At 58.7% G+C, this 14,792-nt stretch overlaps 1 protein-coding gene across 1 annotated transcript in view; it reads left to right on the top strand.

Annotated features, from left to right (window-relative positions):
* The window catches only part of GRK2 (G protein-coupled receptor kinase 2), a 20,434-nt gene extending 6,794 nt beyond the window's left edge, over positions 1 to 13,640 (top strand). Inside the window, exons 3-21 of the mRNA XM_034767741.1 lie at positions 1,643 to 1,716; positions 1,909 to 2,010; positions 2,436 to 2,510; positions 3,043 to 3,104; positions 3,453 to 3,504; positions 5,200 to 5,291; positions 6,101 to 6,200; positions 6,745 to 6,823; positions 7,189 to 7,319; positions 8,977 to 9,071; positions 9,368 to 9,475; positions 9,590 to 9,656; positions 10,087 to 10,187; positions 10,579 to 10,645; positions 10,757 to 10,852; positions 11,515 to 11,677; positions 12,258 to 12,394; positions 12,501 to 12,614; positions 12,952 to 13,640. Of these exons, the coding sequence (XP_034623632.1) occupies positions 1,643 to 1,716; positions 1,909 to 2,010; positions 2,436 to 2,510; positions 3,043 to 3,104; positions 3,453 to 3,504; positions 5,200 to 5,291; positions 6,101 to 6,200; positions 6,745 to 6,823; positions 7,189 to 7,319; positions 8,977 to 9,071; positions 9,368 to 9,475; positions 9,590 to 9,656; positions 10,087 to 10,187; positions 10,579 to 10,645; positions 10,757 to 10,852; positions 11,515 to 11,677; positions 12,258 to 12,394; positions 12,501 to 12,614; positions 12,952 to 13,116 (1,880 nt within the window). The 3' untranslated portion in view covers positions 13,117 to 13,640. The remainder of the gene's footprint in view (positions 1 to 1,642; positions 1,717 to 1,908; positions 2,011 to 2,435; positions 2,511 to 3,042; positions 3,105 to 3,452; positions 3,505 to 5,199; positions 5,292 to 6,100; positions 6,201 to 6,744; positions 6,824 to 7,188; positions 7,320 to 8,976; positions 9,072 to 9,367; positions 9,476 to 9,589; positions 9,657 to 10,086; positions 10,188 to 10,578; positions 10,646 to 10,756; positions 10,853 to 11,514; positions 11,678 to 12,257; positions 12,395 to 12,500; positions 12,615 to 12,951) is intronic.
* Positions 13,641 to 14,792: the final 1,152 nt, after the last annotated feature.

Here is a 14,792-nt window from a genome sequence, read left to right as displayed (position 1 = left end):
AGTACTTGTGGCACCTTAGAGACTAACACATTTAGCTTTCGTGGGCTACAGCCCACTTCTTCGGATGCATATAGAGTGGAGAGACAAACAAATTTATTTGAGCATAAGCTTTCGTGGGCTACAGCCCACTTCTTTGGATGTAGCCCACGAAAGCTTATGCTCAAATAAATTTGTTAGTCTCTAAGGTGCCACAAGTACTCCTGTTCTTTTTACTAGAGCTGTGGGGTCTCTGTGCTCACACCTGTCCCCAGGGCTGGCCGTGCTCCTCGCTGCACAGCTCCAGCTCTGGGGGAGGCAAGAGACTGGCTGTGAACACGGGTGGAGGGTGCTGAAGCGCAAGAGGAAATTCTCCTTCCTCTTTGTGTGGCTTGGGCAGTTCCTACCCCCCGCCCCCTCTCCACCCCCCCCCCCCCAGGCCCAGATCCCTCTCCCGGGTCTCTGGCTGGGGCAGGGGGTGTGGATTGGAAAGGGGGGCACTTGGTGAGATTTTCCAGTTTGGGGGGAGAATCCCAGGGTGGGGGTTGGAGGGAAGGGTCAGGTGGTGACCCCAATCAGGTGGTGAGCTGGGAGAAGGGTGGGTTTGGGATCGGGGGGTGGGTTTGTTGGGTGGGTAGAGCTGTGTGGCAGGGTTGGGGGTGTCATGTTTTGGTGGGGGATGGGAGGAGGCTGGGGTTCCCCAGTGGGTTTGGGTTTGGAGTTGGGGTTGGGGGTTGGGGTAGGGTGGGGTGGGGTTGGGTGAGGGTTAGGAATCCGGAGTCGTCCTGGTCAGTTGGGGCTTCCTGGGAGTGGAGGGTACCTGGTGGGTTGGGATCTTTGGGGTGGTGGTGTCAGGATTGGGAGGGGGGAGGAGTCCCAAGTGGGCTGGGTTTGGGAAGGGGATTGGAGTCAGGGGCTGGGGTCTCTGGTGGATGGGGATCCATGGGGGAAGGTCAGAAATGGGGATTGCCAGGGGCTTGGAGATAGGGGCCAGGATCCACCAGTCAGACAGGGGTTTCTAAGCGGCTGGGGGTCTCCAGTGGTTTTTTCCCCGGGCCCCCGGCTGGCGTGGTGGGACACTTCCCCTTTCTGCCATTGGTAGCTAACGGCCTCCAGCAGGAAGCCCCTGTCACTTCCTTCCCCGCCCACGCTGGCGTTTGTGGTTTCCGCGCCAGTACGCCCCGTGCTCCCCTGCCTCCTCCCCTGTGCTCCCCTGCCTGCTCCGCACCGCCTGGCCTCTTGCCCAACTAACCCTGTGAACTGCAGCCTACCCAGCGGAGTGGGAGCTGGCAGCACCTGGAGCCGTTTAACCGCAGGGCCCCCAGTGCTAGGATGGAGCCACCCAGAGAGCCTTGTGGCCCAGCCTGGCTCGGGAGAGGCCTGCTGCTACTGTCCCATTGTGGGGAATCAGCCCTCTCTGGCAGTGACCACACTAAGGGTGCTGGGCAGAAAATAGTCCACTGTTGCTACCACTGGTATAGACGGGAGCTGGATCTGAGGGAGTCAGGAGGGATTGCATGACTCGGGTGCAGGGAATGGGCATGGGGCCTTTGCCCTCTAGAGGGCACTGGCTACTATCCAGTCCCAGGATGGGGGGCTGGCTGGCTCTGGAGATTAGGGGCCGGTTTCAGGGCTCTGGGGCCCTGACTCTCTCCCTGTTTCCCAGGGTACCTGCTGTTCCGGGATTTCTGCCTGAATCAGGTGGAGGAGGCCAAGCCGCTCGTGGAGTTCTATGAAGAGGTGAGGCCTTGTGGGGGCTGACACACCGGGGTTTCCCTATCCCCACCCAGCAGGGAGGGGAAGGGTAAATTCCCACCCTGTGGGGTGTTAGAGTGGTTGCTGGAAGGCTCCCCTGTCCTCTGGGGTGTTGGGGGCTCCCAGCCATGGCTTTGCAGCCTGCCTCACGGTGACACTGTGCCCCCTGCCTCCCAGATTAAGAAATATGAGAAGCTGGACTCAGAGGAGGATCGAGCTGCCAAGAGCCGCCAGATTTTTGACCAGTACATCATGAAGGAGCTGCTGTCCTGCTCCCACGTGAGTGCGCCACTCCGGGGGGGACCCAGAAACCACCATAGACCTTGCCGGGGGGAGACACCCCAAAAATCACCACAGACCTTGCCCCAGGGGGACCCCAGACCCTGCCCAGGGGGACCCCAGAAATCTCCAGAAGGGACCCCGAAGACCTTCAGGAACTCTGCCTCACAGGTGACCCTGAAGCAGTCACAGACCCTGCCCTGGATGGGGACCCTACACTGCTCCCCCAGCCCTCCCATCCTGGCCTGAGAGTTGGATTTCTCCTTGTTCATACAGTCCAGGGTCTCCCCTGGTGCCCCAGCCCTGCCCTGTGAGCTACCGTGGGATGGGGGTGGGGATAACCCAGCCCCCGGACCTGCCCTGACCACCCGAGAGGGGTTGTGAGGGCCACACAGGCTTTCATTTCTCCACTGCTTTCCCCACAGCCCTTCTCCAAGAGCGCCACAGAGCATGTGCAGAGCCGGCTCAGCAAGAAGCAGGTGCCACCAGACCTATTCCAGGTGTGTGTTCCCACCCCCATCTCCCTACCGTCCCCACAGGGACAGCCCCACAGGCCCTTGAGGTGCCAGGCCAGCCCTACGGGCCCCTCTAGCCCCAGGGACCCCTTTGGTGCTGAGCCAGCCCTATAGGCCCCTCTAGGGTAGCGCTACACCAATCAGTCCCATGGGTCCACCTAGCACAATATTTCCTCCTCAGCTGCACCAGATCAGAGCAATGAGCCCCTCTAGCCTGGTCTCCTGCCCCTTCCTGGTGCTGTGTGGGAGGGGGTTGCTGTCGGGGATGGGTAAGGTGGGTGGGGCTGCCCTGTCGGCCAGGGGAGGGAGAGATACTAAGAAGCTCTGATGCAGGGGAGAGCGGGGGGTTGACAGTCCCCAAGAGAAGGGTGTCCCATCCCACTTCCCCTGGGGGAGGATGCCCCAGTACAGGTAGGAGAGGGGAAAGGAATTTCCTGACATGGCCCATCCCACTGGGGGTGGGTGGGGTTCCCTGCTGATTCCTCTCTTCCCCTCGCTGACCCCCATGTCTCCCCAGCCGTACATTGAGGAGATCTGCCAGAACCTGCATGGGGCCATCTTCCAGAAATTCATCGAGAGGTGAGAGGAGCCACCTGCCGTGGGGGCTGGCTGTGGGCCTGTAGGTTCTCTTTCTGCAGGGACCATGGCAGGCGGGGAATGGGGAGGTCTCTGCACAGGGCTGAGGGAATCTCTCTGGTTAGGGGGATGAGCAACCTCTCTCTGCAGGGGTCTCTCTGGGAGGAGGTATGGGGTGTCTCTCTGCAGAACTATGGGGGTCTTTCTGGGTGAGAGGGATGGGTAGTCTTGCTGCAGAGCTATGCAGGGGCGGTCTCTGCAGGCTGGAGTGATGGTGTCTCTGCAGGCCCATGGGTGGGTCTCTCTGTGGGGGCCTCTGTAGTTTTTTCTCCTCTTTCTGTTTTGTTATAGTGACAAATTCACCCGCTTCTGCCAGTGGAAGAATGTGGAGCTGAACATCCATGTGAGTGTCTCCCAGGGCATAAGAACGGCCAGACCAATGGTCCATCTAGCCCATTATGATGTCTGCAGACAGTGGCCAGTGCCAGGTGCTTCAGAGAGAATGAACAGAACAGGGCAATTATCCAGTGAGCCATCCTCTGTCATCCAGTCCCAGCTTCTGGCAAACAGAGGTTTAGGGACATCCAGAGCAGGGGGTCTTGACTAATAACCACTGATGGACCTATATTATTGGCTGTCACAACATCCCCTGGCAAAGAGTTCCACAGGCTGACTGTGCGTTGTGTGAAGCACTTCCTTATGTTTTTTTAAACCTGCTGCCTAGTAATTTCACTGGGTGACCACTGGTTCTTGTGTTATATGAAGGGGTAAATAACGCTTCCTTATTCACTTTCTCCACACCAGTCATGATTTAATAGGCCACCAGCATATCCCCCCTTAGTCGTCTCTTTTCTAAGTTGAACAGTCCCAGTCATTTTAATCTCTCCTCATATGGAAGCTTTTCCCGACCTCTCATCATTTTTGTTGCCCTTCTTTGAACTTTTTCCAGTTCTAACTTATAATTTTTGGATTGGGGTGACCAGAACTGCACTCAGTATTCAAAGTGTGGGTACACCATGCACTTATAGAGTGGCAGGTTCTATCTTGGGGGGGCCTGGCCTGAGCAAGGAAGGGGGCTGTAGTCCATCTTGGGGGGCTTGGCCTGGGAGGATTGGCGATTTGTATTTGGGATGTAAACTTGTCTGGAACTGCATCCCATTTCCATGTGCCCCTTGCCCAGCACAGTGACCCCCACTGCCCCTACCCCACCGCCCAGCTCCCTGTGGAGCTCCCGGGTCCCAACCTAACCCCACTGCTACCGAATCATCCCACCCCCGGGGCTATGCTCGTTGTGGGGGAGACTGTGGGGGGCAGTAGCTGTGGGGCAGGGGCCTTAAACACATAGGGGAGGGAGGTGTCCCAGGGTGAAGGGATAAGTTTGGGGGGTGCCACCCTTAAGACTATTCCCCAGTGCCCTCCTTTAACATCACCTCACCCTGGGATCTGTCCCACACCCTCCTATTCTCTGCTTGGCCCTGGGGGCAAGGGGTCTCCTCAGCCCTGCCACACTGCAAGCTGGGGCTCCCTGGCTCGTATTGTGCGAGCCCTAAAATTCAGATGCAGGTTGAGATCCAAGCCACCACTCCTCCTCCAGGGCTTAGGGGGAGCATGGGGTGGAGGGGAGGTTTCCCCTCAATTCTACAATGAAAGTGCTTGCATCGGTGGGAATGGCCAGGGAACAGGTGCTATTGTTTCGATGAATGGTTGTCATTGTGCTGGGTGCTCTGCATACATGCACACATAGAGAAAAGCTGGGTCTGGCTCCCCCACCCCCCGCGAATATACAGTCCAGACATAGGACAGATTATTCTCCCTGCTTTGTATCTGAGGAAACCGAGGCACAAATGGGATGGCGGAAGGGAGAGTGACTTGCTCCACATCACCTAGGGAGTCAGTGGCAGAGCTGGGAACTGAATCCAGGAGTTCTAAGTCTGAGGCCTTAATGCCAAGCCCAGCCTCTCGCTCCCTGCCTAGGCATGGGGTGCTCTGAGAGCCCACGCTGCACTGTGCGATGTGCCATGAGTTTGCGGCAGTACAATACAATTAATGTCTGGATTCCTCCCCACCCTCACCCGCTCTCCCCATGCCGTGGGCCCAGCTGACCATGAACGACTTCAGTGTGCACCGGATTATCGGCCGCGGCGGCTTTGGAGAGGTGTATGGTTGTCGGAAAGCGGACACGGGCAAAATGTAATTAGCCAACACCAGGGGTGGGGCCCCGGGAAGCTGAACTGCGCGGGATATCTGCTGGGATTCCCCTGGGGGTGGGGTATTATAGTCAGGATGTGGAGGGATATCTGCTAGGAATCTGGGGGGGACAAGGGGAGGGGTGGTATTATACTCGGGAGGTGGAAGGATATCTGCTGGGATTGTCTAGGCATTGGGGTGGGGGATATTATAGCCAGGAGGCGGAGGGGTATCTGCTGGGAATCTGGGGAGTGTGTGTGTATTATAGCCGGGAGACAGAGGGATATCTGGTGGGGAGGGGTATTATAGCCAGGGGGTGGAGGGATATCTGTTGGGTTTCATGGGGGGAATATCTGCTGGGATTGGGGGGGGGTGGCTGGAGCTGAGGGGGCTGGAGCTGTGAGAGTGAGGGAGGGTTGTTGTGGTCCTGGGGCAAGGGAGGATACCAGTGGTGCTGGTGTTGCCCTGGCCATGACAGGCGGAGGGATACCTTCAATGAGAAGGAGGGTACTGTGAAAGTAGGAGAGATGAAAGGATACTTGTCATTACTGAGGTTGCCATGACCATGGGAGACACAGGGTTTTTTGCGCGGCAGGGGAGGGATTGCCATGGCCACAGGAGGTGGAGGGATACGGGGATTTGCTGTGGGAGGTGGAGGGATACCATGTGCAACAGGCATGGAGATTTGCCATGGGAGGCGGAAGGATACTGGGGTGAGGGAATTGCTGTGGGAGGCAGGGGCGGAGGGAAGAGGAGTGTGGAGATTTGCCTTGGGAATAGCAGCAGGGATTATTTTCTCTCTCTTGGGGCAGGTACGCCATGAAATGTCTGGACAAGAAGCGCATTAAGATGAAGCAGGGGGAGACGCTGGCCCTAAATGAGCGCATCATGCTGTCTCTCGTCAGCACCGGGGTGAGAATAGCTCTCCACAAGCCAGGCACCGCAGCCATGGGGCCTGCCTGACCAGGCCAGCCTCGCTACAGGGCATACATGGGGTGGGGGGGTGTCAGAACAGGGCAAGACCAATCTAAGGTAAAGAGGGGGCCTAGGTCTGGGGACAGCAGTGGAGGCGGTTAGCACAGGGGAGGGCAGGAGTGAGTGTGCTCAGAGCAAGTGGGGTGCAGATGAGCGGTCAGGAGCACATGAGGGGGACGGAGTTTGAGGGGGCAACATGTTAGGGGTGGGAGCACACAGAGAGGATTGAGGGGTGGGGCAGCGTGGAGGTTGGTGGGGGGCAGCCTGCAGGGGAGTATGCAGTAGGGCGGGGGCAGCACGTGGGGCAGTGTGGTGGGAGGGGGAATCTATGGGAGGGCAATGCAAGGGGGAATATAGGGGGCAGCATGTAGGGAGAAGTGTGGGGGAGGGATGGAGCATGTGGGGGGGGTGGAGCCTGTGGTGGTGCAGTTTGTGGGGTTCCCTCTTTTGGTGGGTGATCCATCTCGCCCTCTCGTCCCAGGACTGCCCCTTCATCGTGTGTATGTCCTACGCCTTCCACACCCCTGACAAACTCAGCTTCATCCTGGACCTGATGAATGGTGAGAACCCCCTGCTATCCTTGGGGAACACCCCAGCCCCCACACTGCCCCCCCTTACAATTAATAATACACCCGGTCTCAAGCTACGTGCCACTGTCCGGTGCTGCACATGCTTAGTGAGAGAGTGCATGCCCAAAGAGCTTGCTGACCACACAGACAAAGAGCGGGAGGGGAACCAGGGCATGGAGCGTGGATGTGATTTGCCCAAGGAGCCTGTGGTAGGGCTGGGGATTGAACCCAGGAGTTATAGCTCCCAGCCTGGTGTTCTAGCCACTAGGGAACACTGCCACCCCCTGCATGGCCCACGTTGTCTTTCCTGTGGGGCAGGGCCTTGTGTTGACAAGGATGTCGGCTGTCTCATGCAGGGGGCGACTTGCATTACCACCTGTCTCAGCACGGGGTCTTTTCTGAGGCCGAGATGCGCTTCTACGCTGCCGAGATCATCCTGGGCCTGGAGCACATGCACAACCGCTTCGTGGTGTACCGGGACCTCAAGGTAGCCCCACCCCCTCCCACCACGGAGGGGTGTCTCCCACCCTCCCACACCAGGACCTCAAGGTAATCCCATCCCCTCCTGGAGCCCTGCCCCATCCCACCATGGGTGTCCCCTCCTCCCACACTGGGATCTCAAGGTAACCCCTCCTCCTCCCACCTTGGTTGTCCATCCTCCCACACCAGAACCTTAGTGTCACGCTGACTGGAATGGTTCACAGCCTCAGGGCAGAGACCCATGGGGGTGGGGATGTTCTATAATTATGTTTCACTAACCCCGTAAACAACTGTGAACTCCTAAAGCACTATACCAGTCTTACCATGGAGTCACAGCCAGTCCCCTTGGGCATGCCAGTCTATGTTGCCTCCAGGCCAGCTGGACTTAGTGATGGTTCGTTGCTATACACCAAAGCTCACAAAATATTCAGGTTCTTCTAGTCCCGAGAGATCAGACACTTCCCCCAAGTCAATCTGTACCTCAGATCTCACACCAAAGACAATGCCTGTAGCCAGTCCTATAGTAAACGAACTAAGGATTTATTAACTAGGAAAAAGAAATGAGTGAGTTACTTACAAATTAGAGCAGGCAAACATGTATACACCAATGAGTTGCAGTCTATGGTTCCAAAAGCTGACAGAGATGTAGTAATCTGTGAACTCTGAATGTCTTTTAGGGCTAACCCAGGTTGACCCTGGAGATCTCTGCTTCTGTTTCTTGGCTCCAGTCCTGTGAGAGGCCAAACAGCAAAGAGATCAAAAATTTTCATGTCTGCTATCTTTATTTTCTTCTTCCAGAATTCAAGCTGATGGGATGAGCCTTTTGCACATAGCTTGTGCAGGGGCAAGTAGCAGTCTTTGTATTGTGATGTCCCACAGTGAGTCATTTAGTTTTGATAGCCCTTCCTGATGGGCAAGAGGTAATGCCTTTCATAGCGATTTAGCATTTTGCACTAGGCAAAGTTTTGTTCTTGTCTGGTGAGTTACATAGTTCAGAGCAAAAATTTTATATCTCTACAGCAAACACTTAAGTTTCACCTGACAACTTGGGATACAGATATTATAAGCAGGATTAATACATGTAGCAACGTACAAGCATTTCATGAAGCCTAAATATATTGTTATAAGCCCGACACCTGTCTGACCCATACTGACACACAGGTGAGCTGGACAGGTTTCCAGCAATGAATATGTCTGTGCTTGGCTGAGGCCTAAAGCCTTGGCAAGAGCCGGCACCTGGTTTGCCAGCATCACACCCTTCTCCTCCCACCACTGGTATCTCCCATCCTCCCACACCTGGACCTTAAGGTAAACCCGCCCTGTCCCGGAGTCCCACCCCTTCCACCACGGGGGTTCTCCCATGCTAGGACCTCAGGGTAACCCTGCCTGCTCCCTCCTGGGGTTCCCATCTGCTCAGCCCCCATGGGGGGGTGCTTGGAGATCTTAGGGTGAGAGCAGAGCCCCCATTCCAGGACCCCACCTTCATGGTTGGTGAAGTTAAGGGGAGAAGGGCAGGAGTGAGGGACTGGCTTTGCCCAGCTCCCACCCACTGGCTTCCCTCCCATTCACAGAGCATTTCAGATGCTGCATTTCCCCACCATCCCCAACCTGGGTCTCCCTGTCCTATCACCCTGGCTCATGGGGCTGCTCTCCTCTCTCTGCAGCCAGCAAACATCCTGCTGGACGAGTTCGGTCACGTCAGGATCTCGGACCTGGGACTGGCCTGTGACTTTTCCAAGAAGAAACCTCATGCCAGTGTGTGAGTGTCCAGGAGCTCCCTTCACAGTCAGTGCCCCCTGCCCGCTCCCTACAGTGCCCCAGGCTGGGAGAGGCTGGGGCTGGAGTAGCTGGGAGCTCCCTTCACAGCCAGCACTCCTGCCCTGCCCCCTGCAGCACTCCCTGCTGGGAGAGGCTGGGTTTGTAGTGGTTCTGTGATGGCTCTTTGGCGCCCCCTGCAGGGAGAGTGTGGCACTTCAGCTCCTGGGCTGGGCCATGGCTCTGTTGTACTCTGAGCCCCTTCTCTGTCTATCTCTCTCCCCCCACATGCTCCCACAGTGGCACGCATGGGTACATGGCGCCGGAGGTGCTGCAGAAGGGTGTGGCATATGACAGCAGTGCTGACTGGTTCTCCCTGGGCTGCATGCTCTTCAAGCTGCTGCGGGGGTGAGTGAGCAAGCGATCTTGGGGGAAGGAGGGCGTGCATGTGGGACAGAGGCACCCGTGGGGCAGAGGTATGGCATGGGCAGCGTGTGACCACCCTCTCCCCTCCCATTGCAGGCACAGCCCCTTCCGGCAGCACAAGACCAAGGACAAACATGAGATCGACCGCATGACCCTGACCATGGTGAGTGGGGGAGCTCTGGCGGGGGGGTCAGGCGCAGACAGGATCTCTGCCCTCTTCAGGGCTGCACGGAGAGGGGCCCCGACCCATCTGCACAAGCCAGTGCCCTGTCGCTCCAGGCCAGGAACAGCCCTGCTCTTCAGCTCTGAGCCCATTGTACCTGCCGCCCGTCCCTCTGGTCCTCAGCCAGGGCCCTGCCTAGCCCAACCATACACACCCCACTCCATGGACCCGAGCCTGGCCCCACCCTTCAGCCGCTGGCTGGGATTGTGTGTGTGTGTGTGTGTGTGTGTGTGTGTGTGTGTGTACAACTGCCCCCTGCTGGCTGGGTTTGGAACTGCAGTGTCCCTCCAGCCCCAGGAAGGGTCTGTCCTGCTCCCAGGGCTGGGAATTGGCCCCGCCCCATAAAATAATCCTCTCCCCTCCCCCACAGCCTGTAGAGTTGCCCGACTCCTTCTCGCCTCAGCTGCGCTCCCTACTGGAAGGGCTGCTCCAGAGAGACGTCAACCGGAGGCTGGGCTGCATGGGGCATGGGTGAGTCCGTGACTGGGGAGCAGGGGGGCTTTGCCACATCCTGGGGACCCAGCAAGCACGTGGCAGGAGCCAGCCCAGGAAGAATGGGTGCATTGGGCTACCGTCCCCCAACTGGAAGAGACCCATCCCTCAGCCTGAGTGGCGCTGTTTGCATAGGACCTACAGAAATAGTCACTGTGTTATTAGAACAGATAGCTCCAGAGCTCCCCCTGCTGGCGTGGCAGCCCCATCTCTCTCTGCCTCTACCGCCATGCTCCAGTCCTTCCCCTGCTAGAATTGGACCTCTTGGCTCCAGCATAGGTTGTGGCATCCTTTGCCCCTCATGTGGGGGGCCAGAGGGACCCTCAGGCCAGCTCTGCTGACCCACCTCGCCCCTGGTCTTCCTCCCTAGGGCACAAGAGGTGAAGGAGGATCCCTTCTTCCAGAGCCTGGACTGGCAGATGGTTTTCCTGCAGAAGGTAAGTGGGGTGGGTAGGGAGAGCGGCTGGGGAAGGAGAGGGACAGGGGCATGTGGCGGGTGCTGCTGTCCTGTCTCCCCACATTTTCTAACGCCTCTCCTGACCCCGCAGTACCCACCGCCCCTGATCCCGCCACGTGGGGAGGTGAACGCGGCCGACGCCTTCGACATTGGATCTTTCGATGAAGAGGACACAAAAGGGATCAAGGTACCGGAGGGACCTCATGGGGGTTAGCACAGGTCCCCCGCTGGAAAGGGCAGGGCTGAGCCATGCAGGCTACTCTCCCTCTCTGGTGCAGGCTCCCATCCCCTCTCCCAGCACAAGCCCAGATCTGCTGCGGCTGGGGGAAAGGCACCTCTTCCCCCACAGCCCAGATGCTGCTGTGGGGAGAGAGAGCTGAGGGGAGTCATCTCTCCCCGCTGTAGCCACTGGGCAGCCTGCACTCCAAACTCCTCATCCCTGGCCCCACCCTAGAGCCTGCACTCCAATCCTCTGCCCCAGCCCTGGCCCCTCATCCCCAGCCCCACCCCAGAGCCCTCTCCTCCCCTCCCTCGCACCCCAATCCTCTGCCCCAGCCCCACCACATGAATTTTGTTATGTGCACCAATATTCATTCTGCACATGCATGGGAAAAATTAGAGGGGGAACATTGCTTCCCACCTGGCCCTTTACTCTCTCTGGAGCCGCAGTTCCCTATTGTGGAGGGAGAGGAGGTCCTTTCACCTTCCCACCAGCCTCCCCCCCCCCGCCCCCAAACCACCCAGCCCTTCCCTCAGAGAGCCGGGAGAGGGTGTGGGGGATACCCAGCCACCTGGGTTGGGGGAGCCCCCAGCTGCCCGCCCACCCGCAGTCTTTCTGTCCGTCTCCAGCTGTTGGACAGCGACCAAGAGCTGTACCGCAACTTCCCGCTCACCATCTCGGAGCGCTGGCAGCAGGAGGTGACGGAGACTGTCTTTGATGCTGTCAATGCTGAGACCGACAAGCTGGAGACCCGCAAGAAGGCCAAGAACAAGCAGCTGGGCCATGAGGAGGGTGAGTGGGGGAGCCCCCTCCCCACGGTGCCCCCTGCTGGGAGATGCATGCCATGGCCGGCCCCCGCTCCTCACAGTGCCCCCTGCTGGGAGATGCATTCCACGGTGCCCCCTGCTGGGAGATGCATGCCACGGCCGGCCCCCGCTTCTCACGGTGCCCCCTGCTGGGAGATGCCTACTATGGCCAGCTCCTGCTCCCCACAGTGCCCCTGCTGGTAGGGTGACCAGACAGCAAGTGTGAAAAATCGGGACGGGGGTGAGGGGTAATAGGAGCCTGAATAAGAAAAAGCCCCAAAAATCGGGACTGTCCCTATAAAATCGGGACATCTGGTCACCCTACCTGCTGGGAGCTTTCCTACATGGCCAGCCTCACTCATCATCACTCCCCACCTTCTCTACAGCCAACCCCCCTCCCTATAGTGTGCCCCACTGGGGGAGGCTGAGGCTGGAGTAGCTGGAAGTACCCACACAGCCAGCATTCCTGCCCTGCTCCCTATAACGCCCCCTGCAGGCACTTTCTTGTGTGTTGACGGCTGGCTGGTGCTGCGATCTGACTCTCTCTCTGTCTCTCCCCGGCACAGACTATGCCCTGGGCAAGGACTGCATCATGCACGGCTACATGTCCAAGATGGGCAACCCCTTCCTGACTCCATGGCAGCGGCGATACTTCTATCTGTTCCCCAACCGGCTGGAGTGGCGAGGGGAGGGCGAATCCCCGGTAGGGAGCTGAGGGCAGGGCCTGGGGTCCTGGGGACGGGGGTTCTTGGTAGTGGTGGGGGGAGCCATGGTCTCTCTCTGAACCCCTGGCGCTCTATCCCCTGCAGCAATCCCTGCTCACCATGGAGGAGATCCAATCTGTGGAGGACACTCAGATTAAGGAGCGCAAATGCATCCTCCTCAAGACTCGGGAGCACAGGCAGCTCATCCTGCAGTGTGATGTGAGTGCGCCCCCTCCCCTGCCACTGGCACCCTCTACTGGGCCAGGGCTACACCATGTCTCTGTTCCCCGCCCCCCCATCCCGGTTGTCCACTCCCTATAGCTGCTCCTTCCCCGTCCTGAGCTCCCATGGTTAATAATGCATCCTGTCCATGAGCCCAGACCCCTCTGTGGTGCTCCCATGGCTAATCTCTGACCCCTCCGTGGTGCTCCCATGGCTGTGATCTCTGACCCCTCCGTGGTGCTTCTGTGGCTAACCCCGCCCCCCTGGCCATGACCTCTGATCCCTCCGTGGTGCTCCCATGGCTAACCCCACCCCCCGTCCTGTCACCCGGCAGAGCGACCCTGAGCTGGTACAGTGGAAGAAGGAGCTGCGCGACGCCTACCACGAGGCCCAGCAGCTGCTGCAGCGGGTGCCCAAGATGAAGAACAAGCCACGCTCGCCCATAGTGGAGCTCAGCAAGGTGCCACTGCTGCAGCGCTCCAGTGCCAACGGCCTCTGACGCCCGCGCCCCCCTTCTCCCCCGGCTTTAATTTATTGGGTTGGGTTTTACTCGCACCCCAAGCGGAACCGTAACTGTTAATTTGCTGATCCTTGTGACTCCCGCCCCGCCACCTGCTGGAGGGGGCGGGGCATGTGGAGGGGGTGGGACAGACTCCCCCCTCCCCTGATTTGCGGATGGATCCTGCCTTCTGGATCCATTTCTCTTCTCCTTCCCATCTCAGCTCATGGGGCAGGGGCCATGCTGGCCCTGCCCCCAGCAGGATGGGGGATACGGGATTACAGGGAGGAACTTCCTCTTTGGCACTTAACTTCCTGCTTTCTCTCTCCATTATCAAATTGCTGCTGGTGCTGGAGAGCTCGGGCGGGGCATGGCCCAGATCCCTGGCACGCTAGAGGGCTCTGCCAGCAGGGGTGTTATGGCCCAGGGCATGCCCTTCCCAGCCTGTAGAATGCAGTGAGCATTGGGGAATGGGGGACAGATTTGCCTCCAGTCCCTTCTCCATGCGTTCCCAGCTCTTACTGGAATGAGGACCCACGGTGCCATCCACGAGCCTTAGGGCTCAGGATTGGCCAGGGGCCCAAAGGGGTGGGGGTTAGGTGTGGAAGGAGCTTAACTGCCTGGCAGGATCAGGCTGGAGGGCCACCGACTCCAAGAGGAAGAGTCACATTAGGAATGAACAATGAATTATCTGATGGAGGCAAACACCTATGTCTCCACACCCCAGCAGCCTCTGCCCATGCCGACAGCCCCTAGCCCTGGGCTCTTGCCCCCACTGTGCCAGTGCCCCTCAGTCCTGACCCCAGCCCCACCCTCCCCGCTATTGCATTGCTGGGTTGCCCGTCCCCCAGGGTATTTATAATAAATTGTGCCAAATAGCAAGGTGCCAGTCCCTCACCTGGCAACTCGTTTCACCCATGAGCGATGCCAAACCCAAACCCAGGTCTGTGCAGGTGGAAGTGCCCCCATTGGGCCACATCTCTGCCCTCCCAGGGAGATGGGTGCTTTGCTGGGCCCTAGCCTTGGGGGCGCCTGGGCCTCGTGCCAAAGGAGAAGGAAGAGTTGCCTGATGCCAGTGCTGTCAAGCTGGCTGGGGTGGGGACCGAGCTTTCTGGCGGGGGGCGGGGTTGTTGCTCAGCTAGCCGGGGGGCCAGTGCCAACACCAAGTGCTGTGTGTCTGAGTGCTGCCCCTGCTGCCCCCTCCCATCCATAGCCCCCTGTATTATCGCTCCAGCCAGACACCTTACTCCTCTCCCCTCCCCCAGTCAGTGTTATAACCCAACCCCCCCACTCCCCCTCCCCCCAGGGGCAGGAGGCTCTTGGGGTGACTTAACCCTGGGTTCCTTTTCACCCCCTCCATGGCGGGATAGGAGAGAGGGCAGGGTATGGGGGGGAGCATTTGGCAAGGGAAGTGGGGGAAGGGTCTCCCTTCCCCTGTTCCCCCACGTCTCCATAGTCTCCTAGCCCCGAACCGCATGCAAACCTGGCTGTGCTGCATGCGCCCCCCTCCCCCACCCCGTGTGGTGAGTTCTGCCCGTTCTGCCAATGGCTCTTTTTTTCCCCCTTGGGGGGCGATTTTCTTGGGGGGGGGGGTTGCCTCTCCCCCCTCGCAGTGTCTGTAAATATTGGTTTCTGGTCCATCTCTTCTTGGGGTTATTAATTTTTTGGCCGATTTT

Source organism: Trachemys scripta, chromosome 4 (assembly GCF_013100865.1).
Source record: "Trachemys scripta elegans isolate TJP31775 chromosome 4, CAS_Tse_1.0, whole genome shotgun sequence".
In the NCBI taxonomy this organism is placed as follows: Eukaryota; Metazoa; Chordata; order Testudines; family Emydidae; genus Trachemys; species Trachemys scripta.
Note: the sequence above shows the minus strand (reverse complement) of the source record. Positions and strands in the feature narration are given on the sequence as shown.